The sequence below is a fragment of the Pleurodeles waltl genome, chromosome 1_2 (assembly GCF_031143425.1).
Source record: "Pleurodeles waltl isolate 20211129_DDA chromosome 1_2, aPleWal1.hap1.20221129, whole genome shotgun sequence".
Classification (NCBI taxonomy): Eukaryota; Metazoa; Chordata; class Amphibia; order Caudata; family Salamandridae; genus Pleurodeles; species Pleurodeles waltl.
Window position 1 is genome coordinate 193,192,594 of NC_090437.1, and position 26,559 is coordinate 193,219,152.

The following is a 26,559-nucleotide window of genomic DNA, read 5'->3' on the forward strand; positions in this document are numbered from 1 at the left end:
ATGATCTTCCTGGACTACACCCTGAAAGTGCAACAGCAGTGCCGGTCCTTCCAGGAAGCCAAACAAAAATTGAAAGCCATGGGTCCCACATATATGCTCTTGTTCCCGGCCCGCTTGAAGGTACTCTACCAAGATAAGATTCTTTGACTCTCCTAAGGTGGTATGGGACTGGATAGAGGAAAGATAGTGGCTGATTCTTCCCCCATGAGAGGGAAAGAGGCCCAGAGAGATGGTGGAGGCCCAACACGAGAATGGCACACATCCTTGCAAAAAGGCTTGAGGAAGAAGGAACAAAAGACCACTTTGTTGGGTACTAAACACGCAGCTGCTGAAGAAGACCCGTCTATTGTTAGGGATGATCACTCAGCGCTATATTGCACTGATGATCCCCCGCAGGCGGCTCCTGCTATATCATGATGCTCTCTGGGGGATATTGCTTGGGAGTGATGCACACATGTTTTCACTGCTCCGTTTTGCTCTTCTTGGTCTATACCACCTTTAGCCCAGACCCTCAAAACCTTCTTAGTTGGGATTAGTTCTTTTGGAGGGAGGGGGGATTTGGGCGACAGTATGCACCACACAACAGTCCTGTTGGCTTCAGTTCCTAGGCACACCATGACAGGTACTTCCAGTGTACGAAGTATGGGGTGTGTTGCGGGAGTGGGGGGCACTGGTGGGTACTGGGGGTTGTTTCTAATTGGGTTTCCTTTCCAAGTGCAGATGTTGAGTGTAGTATAGGCAGGACAAGCACAATCCTTAGACATGGCAAACAGACACGCTTGAGCCATGGCTGACTCTAATTCCAAGAAGGGACCTACACAGGGACACAGGTACAATGTCCATCCTGTCCTGGTATGTTAATTGGATGTTAGATAAAATCAAATGCAGAGCAGTGCTCCGGGCAGTACGGAGGTCCAACGCAGATACAGTGATGCTTCAGGAAACCCACCGCCTGGGCAACAAGTGTCCCTTCTTGGCCCATAAGGGCTACACTCAATTGTACCACTCTGGGTTTCACTGTGGCTCTCGGGGCATGGCAATCTTAGTTACGGGGTCATACCCCTTGGTGGTCTCCAGGGTATGGCACGATAGATTGGGCCATTCTGTTGCAGTACCTGCCATTCTCCATGGATGCCCCGTCTCACTGATCAGTGTATATGCTCCGCCCCGAGCTTAGATTGCCTAGTTAGACTAGGGGACCTTATACAGGAACTGCCGGATGCACCATAGGGAGGACTTCAGTGTGGTGTGCAACACAATCTTGACCACTCTTTTTTGATTTACCTATTACCATAGTGTTGTTTGGCGAATTGACATGAAATTTGGTGGATGCTTAACATGTTTAGTTTTCTGTTAGTATTTTCAAAGTTATGCAGATTCGTCGGGCACACTTAAAACATAGTAAAATGTGTTCATTTGGTAATATCTGTGGAAATCATTTGATGATTCTGCACCAAATCTCGCAGATATTTAGCATGTTAACTTTTTTGTCATGAATCTCCATCTTTGGGGGGTGGGAAAGTTGAAAAGGGGCTCAAAATCCTTTTCATGTGCTTATACCTTTGGCGCATTATAATCAATCTGTCTGAAATGTATCAGTCTGTTATGACCAGTGCAGGAATGAGAGGTATGGTGCTGATCCAACAAACAGAGGCAAAGTTGCATCTACAAAACCCCAAAACAGGGTCCTTAAAAAAATACAGAGCCAGGTCATAAAGCCAGCCACTGCTACATGAGGTTGATCACAGCCAGAGGGTTAGGGAAAGGGCATTGTCTGTAACCAAGCTTTGTGGGCAAATCCCACTATACATGGCCAAAGTCTGTGTGCAGCGGGGACTACTTATCAGTGCTGGGCCTGGTTGGAGGCCAGGCCTTATGGCCAAATCCCACTCTATCTAGCCATCAGCCACCACAGATGCACCACAGGGCCTGGCCAACACCTGCTGCAAATGTCTACTTTACCTCTGCCCACCACTTTACCTTTGGTCCACTAGTCAGGTTTGCTGAATCCACAGATCGCTGCCCTGGGCTTAATATGCTTACGGCCTACCAAACATCATGCAGAAATATTAACAAGCATCACAGTTATTTGCAAATGAAAACTTTCTTGTTGCACATTCATGACCAATTCGCTATTTTTACAGTAAGCTAAACGTGATAAGGGTGCCAAATTTTGTACAGGTTTTGTGATATCAAACTAAAGATATTAGCAACACAATAATTTTTTGACTCCCTCCCTTTTATTTTTTTTAACTTTGCCCAACTCACCTTGTCATATCTTCCTGAAACCAGAGATTCCTGCACAAGGCTTAACTAATAACCTATCATACATGTAGATTCATTTTCCAGCATAAAAGTACTCAGTAAATGAGCACTTTTTTGACAACCCACATTATACTAGGCTATCCCTTCGTGGATTTACATGAAACTCAATATATCAAGGGGAAAGCTAAAGAAGGTAAGTCTGGCAGACTTCGTGCAGATCGGTGCAGATCTGTGATAAGGTACCTAAGTTATTAGAAAAAGCAACGATTTCCCCCCTTTCAATTTGCATCAATTTGACTGACATGCCTCTAACGGGATACCAGCATACCAACAGAAATCTAAACATAATAGAAGACTGACAAATTTCATTACGATTTGTGAAATGGCATCACACTTATAGTAAATTAACACTGTTTTACTCACCTTTTAAATTTGGCCCCATTTTTGAATCAGTACAAATTTGAAAAAAATGCTAATAGTCAGCTAAACAAGCTTCATATCAACCAAATTTCATGCAAATTCGGCCAAAGTCAGTAAAAATAATATAGACAGCAACAGCACCTCTGTAGTTAAGACTAGGTCAGGGTTTATCCTGAAAAAGCATTTTTTTAATGTCATAACTTTGATGCCATTCAATAAAACCCCATGACACATTCTAATAAAAAACTTTTATACAGTTTGGGTTTGAAATGGGCATGAAGAGGGTGTATTGCAGAGATATATGGACGGTTAGTCTGAGAAGGTCCGCATACCCGCGGGCCTCCTGTGAGCCCAAAATGTAAACAATATACAGAAACAGACTTTACAATGTGTCAATTACCATGCAGTGTCTTTACCATGCTGCTTTAAACACGAATGCATTTAACATGCATGCATTTTTGGGTCTTTTACTTTTTGCCGTGCATACCATTAACACGCATGGTAAGTCTATTAATGGTATATATTCACTGAAAAAAAACAAAGGCTACAGGGACGTTATAGTTAGAGTCACATTTTACACATACAGTGAAATTCAGCAGTTATAGTTACCTCAGCTAACTATAACTTCCACCCCCATTATGCACTGCTTATGACCTTACATATTACATTACTCATGACCTGGTCAGTGACATCACTGATGACATCTCAAATGACACCACTGATGACATCATCCAGTGAGTTTAAGTGCTTGCACAGATCTGTAAGTGGGAGTGGGAGTGGCTGTACAGGTGACTGAGTGCGTGCTTGCTTGTATGGGTGAGTGACAGGGTGTGTTTCTGACTGCATCAGTGAGTGAGTGAGTGAGTAAGTCAGTGGCTGTACAGGTGATTGAATGGATGTATCACTAGGTTTTTGCATTAGTGTGTGGATGGACTTGTAAGTAGCTATATTGGTTACTCACTGGTTGTGTTAGTGTGTGCTTTAGTGAAAGAGTGGGTGTATGACTTGCTACATCAGCGAGAGAGTGGGTTTGTGATTCATTGTATGGATGAGTAAATGGATGCGTTAGTGAGTGTCCTGGTTTGTGAATGGGTGAATAAGTAACTGTAAGGGTGACTAAGTGGGTGCATGAGTGACTATACAGAAGTGACAGGGTGCATCAGTGACTGTATGGGAGAATGAGTGGATGTGTGAGTAGTTCTCAGTGAGTGAGCTGGTGTGTTACAGACTGCATGGATGACGGTCTGGGTGTGTCAGTTATTGTACAAGTGAGTGACTGGATGTGGTATTTGCTGTACAGATGAGTTACTTTCTGTGTCAGTGTCTATCGGAGAGTGAGTGCTTGTGTATGTGAGTAGACAGGTGACTGTATGGGTGTGTAACTGCTTGCATGGGTTGGTGCATTGGTATATCAGTGGTTATGTGGGTATGTTATTTGTTTTTTGAGTACTTCTACAGGTGCATGAGTTGGTGTCTGAGTGACTATGAGTGTGTGACTGGGTGTATGAGTAGCTGTACTAGTGTATGAATAGCTGAGTTAGTAATGCATGGTGAGTGAGTGTGGCTGTGTGAGTGAGTGTGTGTTTGTCAGTAGTGTTATTGGTGTATGAATGAGCATGTGAGTAGTTTTGTGTGCAGATGAGCAATTGCTTGTATGAGGTATGAGAGAATGTTTGAGTTTTTTGTGGATGATGTCATCAGTGATATCATCAGAGATGTCACTGACCATGTCATGAGTGATGTAATATGTGAGGTTATAAGCAGTGTTTACCGGGGCGCAAGTTATAGTTAGCTAAGGTAATTATAACTGCTGAATTTCACTAGTTTTGTACATGTAGAATGTGACTCTAACTATAACGTCCCTGTATTCTTTGTTTTTTTCAGTGAACTTCTGTTTTTTAAAATTCTATTAAACTTTGTTTTTCAGTAAATCTGTATGTTTTTTAATGTGTAGTAGTTTTAATTTTATACAAATATGAAATATAGGGCCTGTCTCTGTCGGTGTGAAAGGGTGTCTGTGGGTGCAAATAGGTGTGAGAGTGCCTGTGTGAGTGTGACAGTGGGTGTGAGAGAATTTGTATGTGTGTGTGTAATGTGAGTATGCGTTCTTTTTTTTCACGTGTGAAAAATATAGAGGAGTAGTAGTCTTGTTTACAGCAAATCTAAATATTGTTTTGAATGTAATCTTTATTATGGTATTTCAGTATGTTGCTGTACTACCATATATTTATATGATTAATTCAATGAGTTTCTTTTTTAGTGCTTTTTCATTTAATAGTGTCATTGTGGAAGTGGTGTTCTTCACGATTAATCGCTACATAGGCATCTTTTTTTAAAGTTTCAAGTAGCTGTATAGAGACTTTCCACTCAATCTGTGCCAAAAGTAGTTTATTATCTAGGCATAGAAAATGTTGACTGTGCTTTTTGTTTAACTGAAAAAGGTATGTTAATTTGGTTTGTTTACTCGCATCGTCGTTGCTTGTGCGTTCGACATTAATTGCGACGTGAGCATGTTTTCAGGGAGATGTAATTAGTACTAAATCAACTTTCTACTCAAAGACATGATTAGTTTAATATTCAGGTTTAGAAAATGTTTGTGGGTCTTATTTAAATAATAAACTTGTTCTTGGTTAGTATGTTTAATCGTGACGTCGTCGGTCTATGCGATTCTCGTGATTAATTGTGGCGTTAGCATGTTTTTGGAAAGTGGGAACTGTTTATAAACTGATTTTCTATGTAATCTTATGTATCAGTATTTTATTATACTGCTGTAAAACTATTAATAGTGTGAGTTCTTCAATTTTTAACATGATCTTTGCTTTCTTTTTCGTTAAATCGCGACGTCGCCGCTTGTCGGGATTACATTGTTTTTCGCAACAGTCATGTGATCTCGAAATGAAGAGTTTTGATTGGACAACACTGAATTCAGTTATTCTCTATTGAAGACCACACCTAGACTTACTGTTTGGTTTCAGCCTGCAGTGTGAGAGGAAGTTGCATTTTGCTGTGCTCAATTTACTGCTGTATCAGGTAGCTTTTGTTTATTTTTTTTGTTTATTTGCAAATAAAATTGAATTTAGTTTTTTCTCAGCACTCAGAGATACAGCTAGATCAGCTATCTTCTTCAGATGAAAAACTTCCCCAGAAGGTGTAGTCAGTTGCCTGGAAATTATTTGTAATCCCTTCAGGAAAGAAGACGACTGTGTCCAAACTGGTAAAATGTACATTTTATGAAAATATATTTTCAAGGGAATCAAGCAAGAAGTAATTGTGACCAAAAACAACCATGCTGTGCCATCTGAAGGTGTATCACAACAGGCAGTTAGTATGAGTAGTAAGGGAGAAAAAAAACTAGAGAAGCATCACATTCCAGTGGACCATGACCATCTGTAGGAGACGTTGTGCCGCCACAATTAGATACTCAGCTTCAAGATATTGTTCCAGAATTTAATAGAGTGGGAGCTTCTGCCTTGATTGCAAAAAAGAATACTAACTGTAGGTGAGCAGTCGGTGAATCTGATGTAGAATGCTGCAAAAAGAAAACGTGCTAATCTCATTTTCTTTTGCTTCTTCAGTTTAATTTCCAGTTTTTGCAAGCTTTAATGACCTTGTTGTGGTCTAGTTGCCATTTTGTTTAAAACAAATACCAAAAAAGTACAAAAGTTTCTGAAAATCATCAAAAAAAAAAGTTCTAGAAAAAGAAAAAAAAAATTCTCTTTAAAATCACCTTTCTTGGTCAAAAAAAGGTTGAGCTATATGTGTGCATGTGTGTCTGTATGAAGAAGAATGAAGAAAAGAGTGCATCAGTGCATGTATGGTTGAGTGAGTGAGTGCATCAGTGCATGAATGACTTAATGAGTGAGCATCTGCATGGCACATGTGTGAGTATGTAAATGTATAAGTGTATGTATGGGTGAATCAGTGCATGAGTGTGTGTATGAGTGACAGACTGAGTGTATGAGTGTACATATGGGTAATTGTATGACTTCATGAGTCCTTGAATAAGTGAGTGACTGATTGCATGAGTGTATGTATGGCTGAATGATTGAGAGCTTGTTTAGATGCATGATTGAGTGATTGAGTATATGAGTGGACTTGGTGCATAAGCGCAAGTATGGGTGATTTAGTGAGTGAATTAGTGTGTGCATGAGTGAGTGACTGTATGTGAATTTGTGTATGGGTGATTGACTGAGTGTATCAGTGCCTGTATGGATAAGATAGTGAGTGCTTGACTGCATGTATGGGTGAATGAGTGAGTGACTGAATTTACGAGTGTGTGTTTTGGATGATTAACTGACTGCATATATGACTGCGTAAGGGCATGAGTACTGCATGGGTGAGTGGGCTATAAGTGAATGAGTAATTGCACGAATTGTCCATGGGTAACTGACTGTGTGTGAGTGGATGTATGGATGAATGAGTGGTGCATGGTGCATTCAGTGAGTGTACAAGTGCGTGTTTGGGTGAGTGAATGAGTGCGGGAGTGATGTATGGGTGACTGAGTGACTGCAGAAGTAGTGTATGGGTCAGTGAATTATTGTATGACTGGTGTATGCGTGAGTGACTAAGACTACACATGTTGCATGGGTGACTTAGGCCCTGATTTAGACTATTTTTGCGCTGCATTTGTGTCATTTTTTGACACAAAAGTTGGGTAAACGTACAAAATGAGTTTACGCCGCTTTTGCGTAAAAAAATGATGCAAATGCGATGCAAAAAAAGTATAAATCAGGGCCTTAGTGTGTGTATGAGTGCATGTATGGATGAGTGACGGAGTGCATAAGTTGTGTGTGGTAACTTTAGCAAGCCCATGAGTGCGTATATGGGTGAGTGACTGATTGCATGAGTGTAAGTATGGCTGTATGAGTGAGTGCTTGAGCATATGCATGAGTGAGTCACTGACTGTAAGAGCGTGTGGGTGATTTGCTGAGTGTATGACTATGTATGGGTGAGTGAGTGAATACATGTATAGGTGAGTGAGCTAGTGCATGAGTTTGTTCATGAGTGAATGACTGACTGCATGCGTGTGTCAATGAGTGAGTGACTGAGGGTATAAATGTGTGTGTGCCTGATTGAGTGTATAAGTGTCTGTGTGGGTGAGTCAGTAACTGCACGAGTGTATATATAGGTGAATACGTGAGTGCTTGAGTGCATGCATGAATGCATGGCTTATTGACTGAGTATTTAAGTGTGCATATTGGTGAGTCTGAGTACATGTGTGGGTGAGTGAAATAGTGCATTAGTTTGTTCATGGGTGAGTGACAGTATAAGTGTGTGTTTGGGTGATTATATGATTGCATAAGTGCCTCTATGAGTAAGTGACTGAGTGTGTGAGTGTATGTATGGGTGATTGAGTGAGTGCTTGACTACATGCATGAGGCAGTGACTGGATGTATACATGTGTGTATGGGTGATTGAGTTCATGAGTCCATGTATGGGTGAGTCAGTAAGTGCATTACTATAGGCATGAGCGAGTGACTGAGTGTGTATGGCCATTTGAGTGAGTACATTAGTGCTTCTAGGAGTGAGTAAGTAAGTACATCAGAGCATTTATGAGTGAGTTAGTGAGTGTATGATTTTGTGTGGCTGAGTGAGTGTATGAGTGCACAGATGGGTGACTAAGGAAATCTACAAGTGCATGTACGAATAAGTGAGTGGGTGCACTAATGCATGCATTCAGTGAGTGACTAGATGCGTCAATGGATGTATAAGGACTGAGTGTATAAATGTATGTAGGAGTGAGTGAATGAGTATATAAGTGCTTTAAGGATGAGTGATTGAGTGGTTCAGTACAAGTATGGGTGAATAACTGAGTGCATAACTGCATGTACAGGTGAGTGTATGAGGGGAACAGTGTGCATGAGTCTCTGAGCGGGTCTGTAAATGGATGTGTAAGTGTCTGAGTGGGTCTGTGAGTTGTATGAGGGTCTGAGTGAATTTGTGACGGTGCGTAAGGGTCTGAATGGGTCTGTGACTGGGTGCAAGAGGGTCTGTGTGAGTCTGTGAGTGGGTGCGTCAGTGGCTGAGTGGGTCTGTGAGTGCTTGTGTCAATGTCTGTGTGGGACTGTGAGTGGGTGCATGAGGGTTTGAGTAGGTCTGCGACTGGATGGGTGAGGGCCTGAGTGGATCTGTGAATGTGTCTGTGAGTGGGTGAATGAGGTTCTGACTGGTCCCTTTGTGGGTGTATGAGTGTTCAGGTGTAGCTGTGTGTGGGTCCATGAGTGGATCTATGAGTGGGTGCATTAGTGTCTGAGTGGTTCTGTCAGTGGAAGCATGAGTGTCTGAGTGGGTTTGTGAGTTGGTCCCTGAGGGTCTGAGTGGGTCTATGCCTGGGTGTGTGAGGGTGTGAATGAGTGTGTGCATGAGGGTCTGAGGGGGACAGTAAGTGTGTGTGTCAGTCTCTGAATGGGTCTGTGAGTGGGTGCATGAGTCTCTGAGTGGGTCTGTAAATGGTTGTATAAGTGTCTGAGTAGCTCTGTGAGTGGGTGTATGAGCATCTGAGTAAATCTGAACTGGGTGCGTGAGGTTCTCAATGGGTGTGTAACTGGGTGCAAGAGCGTCTGTGTGAGTCTATGAGTGAGTGCGTCAGTGTCTGAGTTGGTCTGTGAATAGGTGAATCATTGGCTGAGTGGGTACGTGAGTGGTTGTGTCAGTGTCTGTGTGGGTCTGTGAGTGGGTGCATGAGGGTCTGAGTGGGTCGGTCAGTGGCTGCGTCAGTGTCTGAGTGGGTCTGTGAGTGGATGTGTGTTAGTGTCTGTGTGGGTCTGTGAGGGGGAGCGTGTGTCTCAGTAGGACTGTTTCTGGTTGTGTGAGGGTCTGAGTGGGTCTGTGAGTGGTGCATCAGTGGCTGAGTGGGTCTGTAAGTGGTTGCATCACTGTCTGAGTGGATGACTGTATTTTTTTTTGTCGCTGATATTCGCGAAGGTGTTGTGACGTTATACAGGAGGGCCCGCGCTGAGCGTCGTGATTTATTTGCATTATCACAACGCTTGCCAAAAAAATATTTTAAGGTCTTAATTAGACCACTATTGTGTCTTATATAACAGCCCTGGGCTCAGAGTAACTCCACCCTGACCCCTTATGCTAGATGGCGGCTGCAACTTTCTAGACAGCTCAAACCCAGCCAATCACATCAATACTGTTGTCGCTTGCATTCACGAATACGTCACGATCATCACAAAATTATCGCAAGCCCAGATAAAAAAAATGTGTTTTACCTTTAATATCTCCTAAAGTACTGGTCAGATTTTCACCAAATAAGCGAAAGCATAATCTGCATACCGAAAGCTAGCTTTCTGTCAAATTATGTGTAATTCTGTCAAGGGGTTTGGGTTGTGGTCCTGTCTAAAGGTCCCATGGGAATTAACATTGGAAGCACAACTTTTTGGTCCCCCTTTTTCTCGGCCCACGCTTGACAGATCACCCCGAAACTTTCCATGCACAAAAGGAATCACCAGGGCACTTTTTTGGGGAAAATATTGTGAAGATTCGTGCCAAAGATATATGCAAGTCAAAAAACGCTTTTTCTAAGGAAACTAGATCCTATCTATAACTACCTAGTTGCAACCACCACTAAAACAAAGGTTACAGGGACATTAAAGTTATGAAACATCATTAAAAACCCTCAGAAATTCACTGAAAAAAACAAAGGTTACAGGGACACTATACTTAGGTTCACATTTCACGCTTATAAAACCTGTGAAGTTCAGCAGTTATAGTTACCTGAGCTAACTATAACTTGGGCCCCCGCAATGCACTGCTTATGACCTCACATATCACATCACTTGAAACATGGTCAATGGCAACAAAGAGCACATCTCAAATGACATCACTGAAGAAATCATCCAGTGAGTGTGAGTATTTTCCAAACGTTTATGAGTATTAAGCATTTACCAAGGTGCTTCAAAAGTTAAAGTAGTATACTTTCTGTACTACTAATGAGATACTATTTCTAACATATATGATGTAAGTGGCTGTTTGACTCTGTATCTGTGTGTGAGTGGGTGTCTGAGTGCCTGTATGCGTGTGAGTGGGTGTTTGAGTGCCTGTAAGGGTGTATAAGTAGGTGTGTGAGTAGCTGTGTGGGTGAGGGAGTGGCTGTGTTAGTGACTATATTGATGAGTGAGTGGGTGTGTCAGTGGCTGTATGGGAAAGTGACTGGCAGAGTGAGTGTCTGTATGGGTGGGTGAATGGGTGTGTAAGTGACCGTATTGGTGAGTGAGTAAGTGTCTGAGTGGTTGTATGGGAGAATGACTAGCTGTGTAAGTGGCTGTATGGGTGAGTGAGTGGCTGTTTGAGGGGCTGTTTGGTTAAGTGAGTTGGTGTGTGAGTGGCTGTATTGTAGAGCAAGTGTGTGAATGGATGTGTGGGTGAGTGAGCAGATGTGTGAGTGCTTGTATGGATTTGTGAATGGCTATGTAAGTGGTTGTGTGGGTGTGTGAGTGCTTGTATTGGTGAGTGAATGGCTGTGATGAGAGGCTGTAGGGTTGAATAAGTGGGTGTGTGAGTGGCTGTACAGGTGAGTAAGTGGGTGTGTAAGTGGCTGTATGGGTGAGTGTGTGGCTCTATGAGTGGCTGTATGGTTAAGTGACTGGTTGTATGAACATGCTGTATGGGTGAGTGGGGTTGTGTGAGTGCCTGTTTGAGTGAGTGAGTGGGTGGGTAAGTGAGTGCCTCTATGGATGATTGAGTGGCTGTGTGAGTACTTGTATGTCTGTGAATGGGCATGTGAGTGGTTGTGTGGGTGCATTAGTGGCTGAATGAGAGATTGTAAAGGGATGTGAGTGGGTGTGTGAGTGCTTCTGTGGATGGTGTCATCAGTGATGTCATTTGAGATGTCATTAGTGATGTCACGGACCATGTCATCAGTGATGTAATATGTGGGGTCATAAGCAGTCCATTGCGTGGGTGTATGTTATAGTTAGGTCAGGTAACTATAAATGATGAATTTCACTGGTTTTGTACAAGTGAAATGTTAGCCTAACTATAATGTCCCTGTAACCATTGTTTTTTTCAGTGAATTTCTAAGGTTTTTATTTATATTTCCTAACTATAATATCACTGTAACCTTTGGGGGGGGGGGTTGTGAATTTTAAAGATTTTTTTAATGTTGTTTCCTAACTATAATATCTCTTTAACCTTTGTTTTTTAAGTTAATTTCTACTTTTTTTTTTATTCTACGTCCTAATTGTAACCACTAACCTTTGACAGTGAGTGTGTGAGTGAGTGCATAAGTGTCTCAGTAGGTCTGTGAGGGGATGCGTGAGTCTCTGAGTGGATCTGTGAGTGGGTGTATGAGTCTCTGAGTAGGTACATGAGTCACTGAGTGTGTCTGTGAGTGCATGAGTTTCTGAGTGGGTCTGTGAGTGAGTGCATGAGTCTGAAGTGGGTCTGTGAATGGGTGCATGAATGTATGAGTGCGTCTGTGAGTGGGAGCGGGAGTATCTGTGTAGGTGTGCCATTGTGTCAGTGGCTGCGTGAGTGACTCAGCCACAAAGGAACCGCACCTGCCCATTTATCCAACAAGAGTCCACAGTTTTGCACAAAATGTCTACCCAACAGTACTTTCTAATTGTTAGTTAGTAAGTGTTACCTTGTTGGGTAAATGTCCAGTGTGTTTTATACACTACATCTTCGTAATGGACCATGAGGAAATGTCTCCAGAGACCTTGTGTGCTTTTGGCAATGTGACTGTTCCTCGTGCGTCTTTCTCCAGAATTCTGTGATAACATGAAAGCTCCTATAGAGAGGCCAACGACGTTACAAAGATGTAAATCTCCACCAAACCAGGGTCCTTCCACTTAGCTATATGACATAAGTGCTTCTTTGTTCGGTGTGGATGTCCTCATATTCCTCGGCATTAAGAACGTGCCACCAAAATCGGCAGGAGACGCACTGGGAAGCCCATTGGTAAGCTGTCCATCATCCTGGCAAAAGGCAGAAAGACCTCTGCATACTACTAAGGTGGACAGGGCAAGACCAAGCAAGCAGAGCTTCCAGGTGATTTGCACATTTGCATATTTGTAGCAATTTAAAGGGAGAACACGGACTTTGTTCTCACCAGGAGAGGACAAAAAAGAACCCACTCATCACAGTTACATACCGATTGCGCTTCAATAGATCAAAGATGCATTCACATCCACGAAGGAATTCAGACCGTTTTTCAATATGGAATTGCTGAGTAAACACACTTGCTTTGCCTTCACCAAGCTCAGGAGTTAGGATCATCTGTCCCTTCCAGAACTGGAGCTTCAACTGGGGCACCTGCTACTTTTATATTTGTAAGTGCTTCCTGTTGAGGTTTAATTTCTGTGAAACGAGCATCATTACCAGAATGGAAGCTCACCTCCTCATTTATCCAACAGGAGTCCACAGTTTTGCACAAAATGTCTACCAAAACTGGAGTACTGTCTACTGGTTAGTTAGTAAGTGCTACCTCGTTGGTTAAATGTTCATAGTCTATTCTACACTACAGCTGCCTAATGGACCATGAGGAAATGTCTCCAGTGACCTTTTGTGCCTTTAGCAATATGATTGTTCCTCATGTGTCTTTCTCCAGAATTCTGTGATAACATGAAACCTTCTGTAGAGAGGCCAGCGAGACTACAAAGATGCAGATCTCCACCAAACCAAGGCCCTTCCTCTTAGCTATATGATGTAAGTGCTTCTTTTTTTGGTGGGGATGTCCTCATGTTCTTCAGCATCAAGAATGCGCTACCAAAATCTGTGGGAAAGCACTGGGAGGCCCTTTGTTAGGCTGTCCATCATCCTGGCAAAAGGAGGGAAGACCTTAGAACACTACCAACGTAGATGATGCAAGGCCAATTCAATGGGGGGGGTGGCACGCGGCCCACATCTGCTGGCCAATTTCGGCCCTGGGAACCCCATCCACCGGGGCCTGGCCATGTCTCCTGGGTACCCTCCGGCACCCAGTGTGCAAGATCGGGACTTCAGGGGGGAGGGGAGAGCCTCAAGGCCTCTGTGGTCCCAGTTGGCTCCCCGCCTCCTGCGGGAGCCATCATTATTGCTATTGTACACAGAGAGCTGTAAGACATGCAGGTCCCTGGGTGCAAGAGCAATAGTTTAATCTCTTTCCCTGGGAAAGATATGAAACCTCCGCTTCCAGTGGGCAAAAGCACTTTGACAGCTCTCACCTGCTGGAACAGGAGTGTTTGCTCTGACTTGGCGGATGCTGGAAAAGCTCCTGCCAAGTCAGAGCAAACCACTATCTCCCTGGGGTAGGCACCCTGGGACATAGCAAGAGCCAGCCCTAGGGGTGGCAGTCCCCACCGCCATAATTGGCTCCAAGAGGGGGAGGGCCGCGTGGACCAGCATTTACAATTTGCCCCGAGGAGGTGGAGGTCTCCGGGGGTCTGCCACAGACCCCCTCCATATTTTAATTAGTTGCTACGAGGAAGTGGTGGTCCCCGGAGCCTGAGGTGAGGTCTGCAGGACCCACCCTTTCTAATTATAATATTTTGCCCAGGGGAAGTGGTGGTCCCCGGGGCCGGGAGGTCGTGCAGCCCCACGCATACTATTATCTTTACGCTCCAGGGAGTTGCAAGTCCCTGAGACATAGGGGTCTGCAAGCCCCCCCTATTATAATTAACGTATTTTGCTGCAGGGATGTGGTGGTACCTGGGGCATGGCAGCCACAAGCCCTGTATAATATTTACTTTAAGCCCCAGGGAGGTGGCAGTCTCTGGGGCATAAAAAGGGCCCTTGGAGGGGGGCCTTGTACGCCCCCTCCATTTTATCTTAAAGCACTGAATGCCCCTGGGACCTTGGCCCACCCAGGGGCTTGGTTTTCTTTTCAGATTTGCATCAAAATTGGGTTTTTTTGCTTTTTTGGCCTGGAGTGGACCCTTTGGGGCCCCAAGACCAAGGATAGAGGGTCTGAATATTTGCACCCTGCCCCCTTTTCTTTTTTTTGGGGACTCAGCTGAAGTCGAGTCCCAAGATGGCTGCCAACATTTCCTCTTTGAAGTGCTGGCAGCTAATCAGAGCTCTGCATTTCCCTGCACAAGCTTTCATGAAGTCGTTTCGGCGGAACCGCAGCCCTTGATATACAAATTTGGATTTCCTTAAATTTCTCAACATCTAATGAACAGATTTACACCAAATAACAAAAAGCACAATCTGCAGAACAAAATTTACCTTTCTGCCAAATTTGGTGTATTTCCGCCCAGTGGTTCAGGCTGTTATCTTGTTCAAAACTCCTGTGGGAATTAACATGGGAAATGTACTTTTTTTGACCCCCGCCCCCCTTTTTCTCTGCCCCAGCGTGATGGATCACCCCAAAACTTTTCAGGAGTAACAAAAATTACTGACACACTTATTTTGGAGTATTTTGTGAAGATCCATCAAACACTGCCAACGATATAGGCATGTCAAAAATGCTTTTCCTATGGAAACATGATCCTAACTATAACTACCTACTGGTAATCACCATATTTCAAGGTGTGGCTGTGGTCACTCTAGCTAAAGGATGGATGACCAGAGATAGGGATTTTTCAGGTTTTTGTCCCTTTATAACATTGCATCCTTTGCTGAGCTGATGAATGTGCGTGAAACTTTGCAGACCTGCTGCCCCCATTTTACTGTGGGAGGCCTGAAAGTTTTATGGGGTTTGGTCAAGGGGATGGAAAGAAAAGAAGACGGAGGACCAAAACGGGCTTCAAATCCAATGCATTTTCCATAGACTTTTGTAATTCACATAGTGCAAAAACCATCAGCTGGATTTGCATGAAGTTTGTCAGTATTACATATTATGAGACACGGATTATTCTGTTGGGTACTGCAGGTAAGTAGAATAAGTAAACATTAAGTTCTATGTTTTTTCAACTTGGTGATATCTGGTAGCACAATCGCGCTTAAAGTAGCAAGGAAGCCCAAAATATAAATTAGACTGCACATGTAAAGTTTCACATTTATACACGAACAACTAAAGACACATTTATGGCCACATGGTTATGTAAACCAATAAACAACTCCATAATAAATGCAATAAATAAAAAGAAGGAAATCAAAATAAACCTGATTGCCACTCTGTAGTTTTAGTTAGCATACCCAAAGGTAGGAAATCCTCAGATATTACCTCCCTAATATTTTTTCACCCATTTGACAAATCACCACAAAACGTTCCAGACCTATAGCATTTTACATTATGAGATAATGTAAATTTTTGTGGTGAATCGTTAAGGTAAAATGGGGTCCCAAACCTGTTTTTCCACCAATGCTTTTTCCATAGATTATTGTATTTAACATATTGCGAAAATGTCTGAATGGATTTACATGAAATTTGGCAGGATTATACATTATGGTACAGAGATGATGCATTGTGGGTACTGCAGTTAAGTAGGGCAAGTATTTGTAAGTTATAAGGCATTTAATGTTAGTGACATCTGTTACCGCAGTACTTTGGCAGAATTTCACTACATTTAGTGAAACTACAGTAATACATGGGATTAAACTTATTTAAAAAAATATAAATAAATGTCCTTACCTATTAACACTTCAATAAGCCATAACAGTTAGAGACCTACTACTCATCTATATCTGAGGCCCTAACTGAAGACAGCCAAAGTGCAGTAAAACAATATGGCTCCCGTTTCATTCTCAAAAAACGCCAATTACCCAATTGTATACTAGCTTGTCATAGCCATGTACCACAGTATACTGCAAAGTGATAATGGTCTTTCAAGACCCAAAATATAACTAAGGCCTAGCTGCTTTAATGGATTTCAGTACCTTGCATCACTCATGATGTCGCATGGGCAAAGCAACACTTAAATCAGCTTTACAAATCAACGCAAGGCCACCATGCATGGCGCTGCATTGATTGGTGCATCTGGAGAAATGCAAGGCAGCGCAATTTGCTGTTTTGCATTACTCTGCACGCCATAATTTACATTGCTGGTAAATCTCACATACATCCATATGCCACACAACTGGAGTCACTCCACTATACCCTATTCCAGTCTATGTCACTCCATTCTACACCTCTTCTCTCTATGAGACCACTCTACGCCATTACACTGTACATTTTTCAATTGTACGCAACACCACTCCACTCTATGTCACTCCACTGTACGCCATTTCACTGGACCCCATTACACTATACTCTATTACACTCTACGCTATTCCACTGTACGACACTGCATTCAATAACACACCACTGTACACTATTTCACTGTATGACACTCCACTGTATGCTACTCCACTCTAAATCACTCCAGTGTATGGTACTCCACTCTATTCCATTGTGAGCGTACACTGGATTGGATCCCACCCCGATGTACGTCACTCCACTGTATGCTATTATACTCTAGCCCATGCCACTGTATGCCACTCCAGTCCAAACCACTCCATTATATTCAACTCCACTATACGCTACTCCACTATACACTATTACCCTTTATGCCACTCCACTGTACAACACTCCGCTCTACGCCACTCCACTCTACGCTACGCTATTGCACTGTACACAACTCCACTCTATGCCAGTCCACTCTATGCTATTACACTGTATGCAACTCCACTCTACACCTCTTCAGTGTACGCCACATCATTGTATGCCACTCCGCTATATGCTACTTCTGCATATGCTATTCTACTCTATGCCATTCCACTGTATGACACTCCTCTTGATGCTATTCCACTATATGACACTCCATGGTATGCTACTCCACTCCACGCCAGTCGAGTGTGGGCCACTCCACTCTACCCCATTCCATTCTACGCTATCCCACTGCACGTCACCGCACTGTAGGTAACTCCACTGTATGGAATTACACTTTACTCCATTCTAGTGTACGCAACTCCTGTCTAAAGAACTTCACTGTAAGCCACTGCACTGTAAACTACTCTACTATTTGCTTTCCATACTACCCCACTCTACACTATTCCACTGTATGACACTCCTGTGTACACCACTCCACTCTACGCCACTCCACTATATGCTATTTCACTCTACCCCACTCCACTGTACAGTACTTAGTCTACACCACTACACGGTATGCCACTCCACTCTACGCTATCATACTCTATACTATTCCACTCTATCCTACTCTACGCTACTCAACTCTACTCCACTCCACGCTATTCCACTGTATGCCACTCCATTCTACGCTATCACAATGTAAGCAACTTCAATCTTTGCCCCTCTACTCTACGCCACTCAAGTGTATGCTACTCCACTGTACAACACTCCGCTCTACGCCACTCCACTCTACGCTACGCTATTTCACTGTACACAACTCCACTCTATGCCAGTCCACTCTATGCTATTACACTGTATGCAACTCCACTCTACACCTCTTCAGTGTACGCCACATCATTGTATGCCACTCCGCTATATGCTACTTCTGCATATGCTATTCTACTCTATGCCATTCCACTGTATGACACTCCTCTTGATGCTATTCCACTATATGACACTCCATGGTATGCTACTCCACTCCACGCTAGTCGAGTGTGGGCCACTCCACTCTACCCCATTCCATTCTACCCTATTCCACTGCACGTCACCGCACTGTAGGTAACTCCACTGTATGGAATTACACTTTACTCCATTCTAGTGTAAGCAACTCCTGTCTACAGAACTTCACTGTAAGCCACTGCACTGTAAACTACTCTACTATTTGCTTTCCATACTACCCCACTCTACACTATTCCACTGTATGACACTCCTGTGTACACCACTCCACTCTACGCCACTCCACTATATGCTTTTTCACTCTACCCCACTCCACTGTACAGTACTTAGTCTACACCACTACACGGTATGCCACTCCACTCTACGCTATCATACTCTATACTATTCCACTCTATCCTACTCTACGCTACTCAACTCTACTCCACTCCACGCTATTCCACTGTATGCCACTCCATTCTACGCTATCACAATGTAAGCAACTTCAATCTTTGCCCCTCTACTCTACGCCACTCAAGTGTATGCTACTCCACTCTACGCTATTCCACTTTATGCCACTCCGCTATATGCTACTTCTGCATATGCTATTCTACTCTATGCCATTCCACTGTATGACACTCCTCTTGATGCTATTCCACTATATGATACTCCATGGTATGCTACTCCACTCCACGCCAGTCGAGTGTGGGCCACTCCACTCTACCCCATTCCATTCTACGCTTTTCCACTGCACGTCACCGCACTGTAGGTAACTCCACTGTATGGAATTACACTTTACTCCATTCTAGTGTAAGCAACTCCTGTATACAGAACTTCACTGTACGCCACTGCACTGTAAACTACTCTACTATTTGCTTTCCATTCTACCCCACTCTACACTATTCCACTGTATGCCACTCCTGTGTACACCACTCCACTCTACGCCACTCCACTATATGCTATTTCACTCTACCCCACTCCACTGTACAGTACTTAGTCTACACCACTACACGGTATGCCACTCCACTCTACGCTGTCATACTCTATACTATTCCACTCTATCCTACTCTACGCTACTCAACTCTACTCCACTCTACGCTATTCCACTGTATGCCACTCCATTCTACGCTATCACAATGTAAGCAACTTCAATCTTTGCCCCTCTACTGTACGCCACTCAAGTGTATGCTACTCCACTCTACGCTATTCCACTTTATGCCACTCCACTGTACACTACTCTATTCTACACTACTCCAGTGTACTCTCTTCCACTGTATATAACTCCAGTCTACAAAACTCTACCACACTCTATGCCACTCAAATAGACTCTATTCTACTCTGTCCCCATAAACTCCACTGTCCAAATTTGCACTCAACTCTATGCCCATACACTCTATTGTACAACACTCTATTCCACTTTATGACAGTTTCCAATGCTGTACGACACAGCACTCCACTCTACCGTATTGGACACCACTTCAATTTATAACAGTTTCCTCTGCTCTACACTACCCCACTTCAATGTATGCTACCCTGCTCTGCGCTAATCCACTGTAGCCTTCTCCACTCTAAGACACTCCATTCTATGATATTCCACTTTATGGCATTCCACTCTTCTACTCTCCATTGTACAGTATTCCACTGTACGCTATTCTACTATTTGCAACTACACTTTTCTGTAATCCACACTATATCACTCCACTCTACGCAACTCCATTGTTTGACACTCTTCTTCACTCTATATAACTCCACTCTGTAAAAGTCTACTACACTTCATGGCACTCTACAACATTCTACTCCACTTTATTCCTGTACACTCTACTGTCCAAATCTGTACTCCATTCTATGCCCATACATTCCAAAGTACAACACTCATTTCCTCTATAAGATACTTTTCTCTACAACATAGCACTCGTCTCTAATCTACGATACCCCACTCCAATTTATAACAGCTGACTACCTACGCTACGCCACTCCACTCCACTCCATGCCACTCTATTTTATGACACACCAATACACTCTAATGTACTTTACTCCACACTAACTTACACCACTCAACTCTACTGCACTGTATAAGACTTTACCTCAATCTACGCTACTATACAACAATCCACTCTATGCAGCTCCACTGTTTCACACACTACTGTACTCTGTACAACGTCACTCTGCAACACTCTACTACACTGTATGCCACTCTCCAACACTTTACTCCTGTCTATACCCCTTCACTCCACTGTACAACACTGTACTGTATGCCACGGTATAACACTCTACTCCATTCTATGATACTCTAGTCTACTATATGAGACTGTGCGCAACTCTTTGTATACCACTTCACCCCACTTTACTCCACTCTACTCAGACACAGTACTCCACTCTACTCGACTCCTCCACACTTTGCCACTCCACTCTATGCCACTCAATGCCACTATACTCTATACTACCATATGCCAATCCACTGTAACACTCTTCAACAATGTCCTGTACTGTACACCACTGCACAAACATCAACTGGACTGTATGCCACTCTACTGTAGTCTACATCACTTTCCAATACTGCACAACACCCCACTACACTCTACTGCACAACATGGTACTCCAATTTATGGCAATTTACTCGACTGCACACTATGCCTCTCCACTCTACGCCACTACAGTTTAGGCACGCCACTCCACTCTATGACGCCTTACTCCACTCCACACTACCTTGCTCCAGTGTACACCACTCTTCTACAATTTACCCCACTCTACACCACTGTACTATACTCCACCCTATGCCACCCCACTGTCTGACACTCTACTCTACTGTATGCAACTCCACTCTACAACGCTATACTACACTCTGTGCCACTTTATGACAAAGTACTCCACTGAATGCCCATCCACCTTACGCCACTGTACTACACTGTATGGCACTCAATGACACACCACTCAACATCTCTCTATGATACGCCACTCCACTATATGACAAGGCACTCCACCCTATGGGACTCTCCTCCACTGTGCTCTATAACACTCCATTTGATGATAGTATACTTCGTGTCGAACAGCAGAGCTGAGTATTGTACAGTGGAGTGACGTCGACTGAAGTGTCATGAAATGAAGTGTGGTGGAATGGAGTGTCATCGAGTATAGTGATGTAGAGTGGAATAGAGTGTAGCTGAGTAATCAGTGGGGTACTGTGTTGTATAGTTCAGTGTTCTCAAGTGTGGTGTCAGGCAGAAAGTGGCAGAGAGTTTCGTACAGTGTAGTGTTGTACAATGAAGTATCATTGTTTGTGAGAAAGTGCATGGTAGAGTGGCAAGTTAAAGTTAGTGTTGTCTGCTTAGCGAGCCATACCTGATTTAAAATATACTCTTCACACATGAGTCAATTACAACCAACATGGTAAAAATACTTCCCAAAGCTGTCACTCCAGTGTATCACTTCAAATATTTTAAGTTCATCATTTATAATTTTTACCATGTTGGTTGTAATTGATTCATGTGTGAAGAGTATATATTAAATCAAGTGTGGCGTTTCTCAGTTGACAAAGGCTGTATAATCAGCCAAAACGTGTTCTGAATTGGAGACAGTTCTTCTCTCCCGCAGGGCTTTAATAAAACAAAGAAGGGGGGCCCACCACCTCCCCGGGGCAGTGACCACTGGAGGAGGGCTGTGCCCCTTCAGGAGCTTTTGATGGCCTTGGGGACCGCCACCTTAGCGTGCTCCTAATTTGTCCTCGGGTGCCCTTTCCGGAACATAGCTGTTGCTGTAACTTGACGGCAGCCGTCACAGCAAACACTCTGCTCACAACAAGGGAGAATTTCTAAACCGTACGTCAAGCTACTCACCATCATCTAATCTAATAACGATAATTTACACTTAAGAAATATAGCGAGCATGTAAAAGAAAGAAAGGAAGAAAGAAAAAAAGAAACAAAGAAAGAGATAAAAAAGAAAGAAAGAAGGAAAGAAGGAAAGAAGCAAAGAAGGAAACCAGGAAAGAAAGAAGGAAAGAACATAAATGATGGAGGAAGAGATACAGGAAGGCCAGAAGGAAAAATGGAAAGAAAGAAGGTGAGAAGAAAAAGCAAATGAAGGCAAGAAGGAAGAAGGAAAGCAGGAAAGAAAGAGAGAAAGAAAGAATGAAAGAAAGAAGGAAAGAAAGAAAATAAATGATGGAGGAATAGATAAAGGAAGGACAGAAGGAAAAAGGGAAAGAAAGAAGATGAGAAGAAAAAGCAAATAAAGAAGGCAAGAAGGAAGACAAGAAGGCAAGCAGGAAAAAAGAAAGAAAGAAAGAAAAAAGAAAGAAAGAAACAAAGAATGAAGAAAGAAACAAAGAACGAAAGAAAGAAAGAAAATATATGATGCAGAAAGAAATAAAGGAAGGACAGAAGGAAAAATGACAAGAAAGAAGGCGAGAAGAAAAAGCAAATAAAGAAAATGATGCAGAAAGAAATAAAGGAAGGCAAGAAGGAAAATGGAAAGAAAGAAGGTGAGAAGAAAAAGCAAATAAAGAAAATGATGGAGAAAGAGATAAAGGAAGGCAAGAAGGAAAAATAGAATGAAAGAAGGTGAGAAGAAAAAGCAAATAAAGAAGGCAAGAAGGAAAGAAAGAGCGAAAGAGAAAGAAAGAAAATGCTGGAGGAAGAGATACAGGAAGGAAAGAAGGAAAAATTGAAAGAAAGAAATAAAGGAAGGACAGAAGGAAAAATAGAAAGAAAGAAGGCGAGAAAAAAACAAATAAAGAAAAATATGCAGAATGAAATAAAGGAAGGACAGAAGGAAAAATGGAAAGAAAGAAGGCGAGAAGAAAAAGCAACTTAAGAAAATGATGGAGGAAGAGATAAAGGAAGGCAAGAAGGAAAAATAGAATTAAAGAAGGCGATAAGAAAAAGCAACTTAAGAAAATGATGGAGGAAGAGATAAAGGAAGGCAAGAAGGAAAAATAGAATTAAAGAAGGTGAGAAGAAAAAGCAAATAAAGAAGGAAGACAGGAAAGAAAGAAAGAAAGAAAGAAAGTGATGGAGGAAGAGATAAACAAAGGACAGAAGTAAACATGGAAAGGACGAAGGTGAGAAGAAAAAGCAGATGAAGGCAAGAAGGAAGACAAGACGGAAAGCAGGAAATAAAGAAACGAGGAAAGAAAGGAGAAAAAAAAGGAGGAAAAGAAAGGAGGAAAAGAAAGAAAGACAGAAAGAAAGAAAGAAAATGATGGAGGGAGAGATACAGGAAGGACAGAAGGAAAAATGGAAAGAAAGAAGGTGAGAAGAAAAAGCAAATAAAGAAGGCAAGAAGGAAAGAAAGAGCGAAAGAGCGAAAGAAAGAAAATGCTGGAGAAAGAGATCCAGGAAGGAAAGAAGGAAAAATGGAAAGAAAGAAGGTGAGAAGAAAAAGCAAATGAAGGAAAGAAGGATGAAGGAAAGAGAAATAAGGAAAGAGAGAAAGAGAGAAAGAGAGAAAGAGAGAAAGAAAGAAAGAAAGAAAGAAAGAAAATGATGGAGGAAGAGATAAAGGAAGGAGAAGAAAAAAGGGAAAGAAAGAAGATGAGAAGAAAAAGCAAATAAAGAAGGCAATAAGGAAGACAAGAAGGCAAGAAGAAAGAAAGAAAGAAAGAAAGAAAGAAAGAAAGAAAGAAAGAAAGAAAGAAAGAAAAAAATAAATGATGCCAAAAGAAATAAAGGAAGGACAGAAGGAAAAATGGAATGAAAGAAGGTGAGAAGAAAAAGCAAATAAAGAAAATGATGCAGAAAGAAATAAAGGAAGAACAGAAGGAAAAAGGAAAGAAAAAAGGCGAGAAGAAAAGCAAATTAAAAAAATGATGGATGAAGAGATAAAGGAAGGCAAGAAGGAAAAATAGAATGAATGAAGGTGAGAAGAAAAAGCAAATAAAGAAGGCAAGAAGGAAGACAGAGGAAGGAAAGAAAGAAAGAAAAAATGATGGAGGAAGAGATAAACAAAGGACAGAAGTAAAAATGGAAAGAACGAGGTGAGAAGAAAAAGCAAATGAAGGCAAGAAGGAAGACAAGACGGAAAGCAGGAAATAAGAAAATGAAGAAAGAAAGGAGAAAAGAAAGAAAGAAAGGAGAAAAGAAAGAAAGAAAGGAGAAAAGAAAGAAAGAAAGAAAGAAAGAAGAAAATGAGGAAAGCAAGAACGAAAGTAGGAATGGAAAGAAAGAAAGAAAGAAAGAAAGAAAGAAAGAAAGAAAGAAAGAAAGAAAGAAAGAAAGAAAATGATGGAGGGAGAGATACAGGAAGGACAGAAGGAAAAATGGAAAGAAAGAAGGTGAGAAGAAAAAGCAAACGAAGGCAAGAAGGAAAGAGGAAAGCAGGAAAGAAAGAGAAAGAGAGAAAGAAAGAAGGAAAGAAATTAAATGATGGAGGAAGAGATAAAGGAAGGACAGAAGAAAAAGGGAAAAAAAGAAGATGAGAAGAAAAAGCAAATAAAGGCAAGACGGAAGTCAGGAAAGAAAGAAAGAAAGAAAGAAAGAAAGAAAGAAAGAAAGAAAGAAAGAAAGAAAATGATGGAGGAAGAGATACAGGAAGGACAGCATGAAAAATGGAAAGAAAGAAGGTGAGAAGAAAAAGCAAATGAAGGCAAGAAGGAAGACAGGACGGAAAGCAGGAAATAAGGAAATGAGGAAAGAAAGGAGAAAAGAAAGAAAGAAAGGAAAGAAAGAAGAAAATGAGGAAAGCAAGAACAAAAGGAGGAAAAGAAAGAAAGAAAGAGATAAAAAAAAGAAAGATAAAAAAGAAAGAAAGAAGGAAGGAAAGAAAGAAAGAAAAAGAAAGAAAGAAAGAAAAAGAAAGAAGGAAAGAAAGAAAGAAAGAAAGAAAGAAAGAAAGAAAGAAAGAAAGAAAGAAAGAAAATGATGGAGGAAGAGATACAGGAAGGACAGAAGGAAAAAGGGAAAAAAGAAGATGAGAAGAAAAAGCAAATGAAGGCAAGAAGGAAGACAAGACAGAAAGCAAGAAATAAGGAAACGAGAAAAGAAAGAAAGAAAGAAAGAAAGAAAGAAAGAAAGAAAGAAAGAAAGAAAAAAAATGATGGAGGAAGAGATACAGGAAGGACAGAAGGAAAAATGGAAAGAAAGAAGGTGAGAAGAAAAAGCAAATGAAGGGTAGAAGGAAGAAGGAAAGCAGGAAAGAAAGAGAGAAAGAGAATGAAAAAGGAAAGAAAGAAAATAAATGATGGAGGAAGAGATAAAGGAAGGACAGAAGGAAAAAGGGAAAGGAAGAAGATGAGAAGAAAAAGCAAATAAAGAAGGCGAGAAGGGAGACAAGGCGGCAAGCAGGAAAAAAGAAAGGAGGAAAGAAAGAACGAAAGAAAGAAAGAAAGAAAGAAAGAAAGAAAGAAAGAAAGAAAGAAAGAAAGAAGAGAAAGAAAGAAGAGAAAGATTAGCTTATATTCAGAGTTCATGTGAGCAGATGTGAAATAGCACAAGTCTGATAAACAAAGGCTACTCAAAAGAAAATTACAACATTTGCAGGAGATAGGATTTGATCAAGCCCTGTGCTCACATCAAAAGCGTCCTGCTGTCACATCAGGCTCTAAACACAGACAACACTAAACTAATAATTATAAAGTAAAAACAAAAACACTGGCACTGAAGGGAACCAACTTAAGTGTGGATGTGCTCTTTGTGAAAGAGCAATAAGCAGTCACAAAAAGCGAAGTTAGCCAATGACTTAAGTAGGCTGACCCACTGCCCCATGCTGTATGCTGTAGTAGGCGGAAGCAAAATGTGGATACAACAACAACAGAACAATATATGAAGAGAGGTGGTCGAAAAGACCTTTCAAAAAGTCCTGGCTAATGCTTGACCTAAAAAGTGGAAAACACAAACCCACTTCTGTAAACTCTGTTCACCTACATAACCTGTGAGTATATGTTCCCACCTATATAACCAGTGAAGATGCACTCTCCCTATGCCGCCTGGCAATTGCACGTCCACAACTATATTAGCTAGCAGTCACATGCCCACAATCTATAAAACCTATCAAGAGTGCACTCTCACCTACATAATCCCAAAATCACAGATCTTAAAGCCCTATGGACACACCTTGAGGGTTCCCCAGTGACGTGTTGCAGCCCATGCTGCACCCATGACTCAGACACTGAACTATTATCAGAACGACAGGGACCAAAAATGTGAAAGGTGTGACTTCCACATTGTTCTCCTTTTTTCTTGGCTAGAGGTGTGGGGAGGGGCCTACTACTCAACTGAGGCTTCCTGCAGAGCTCCCATAGTGTGAAACAGATCACTTTGAGAGGGTGCCACAGCGTGGACTTCCGAAACATCTGTTGTTATCATGTGCCTCATGGAGAAATTTATAATTCTTCGAATTCTCTCCTTAGGAAGTTCCCATATTGCCAAATGTAGTAGGTGACAGGTGTGATGTATCACAAACTATACAGATGGCATGCCTGTTGCATTTAGGTGGACCAGGGTGTCGCGTAGGCTCTCATTATCCTAA

At 42.0% G+C, this 26,559-nt stretch overlaps 2 protein-coding genes across 2 annotated transcripts in view; one reads left to right on the plus strand and one right to left on the minus strand.

Moving 5' to 3' along the window:
* On the plus strand, positions 1–25,402 carry LOC138252993 (splicing regulatory glutamine/lysine-rich protein 1-like). The gene is made up of 4 exons (XM_069205780.1): positions 1–120; positions 21,967–22,155; positions 23,017–23,102; positions 24,618–25,402. The coding sequence occupies exons 1-4, from the start codon at positions 1–3 to the stop codon at positions 24,952–24,954; spliced, it is 732 nt and encodes a 243-aa protein (XP_069061881.1). The 3' UTR covers positions 24,955–25,402.
* Positions 1–26,559, minus strand: part of TRIM14 (tripartite motif containing 14) — a 201,462-nt gene that overhangs the window by 159,875 nt on the left and 15,028 nt on the right. The window lies entirely within an intron of this gene.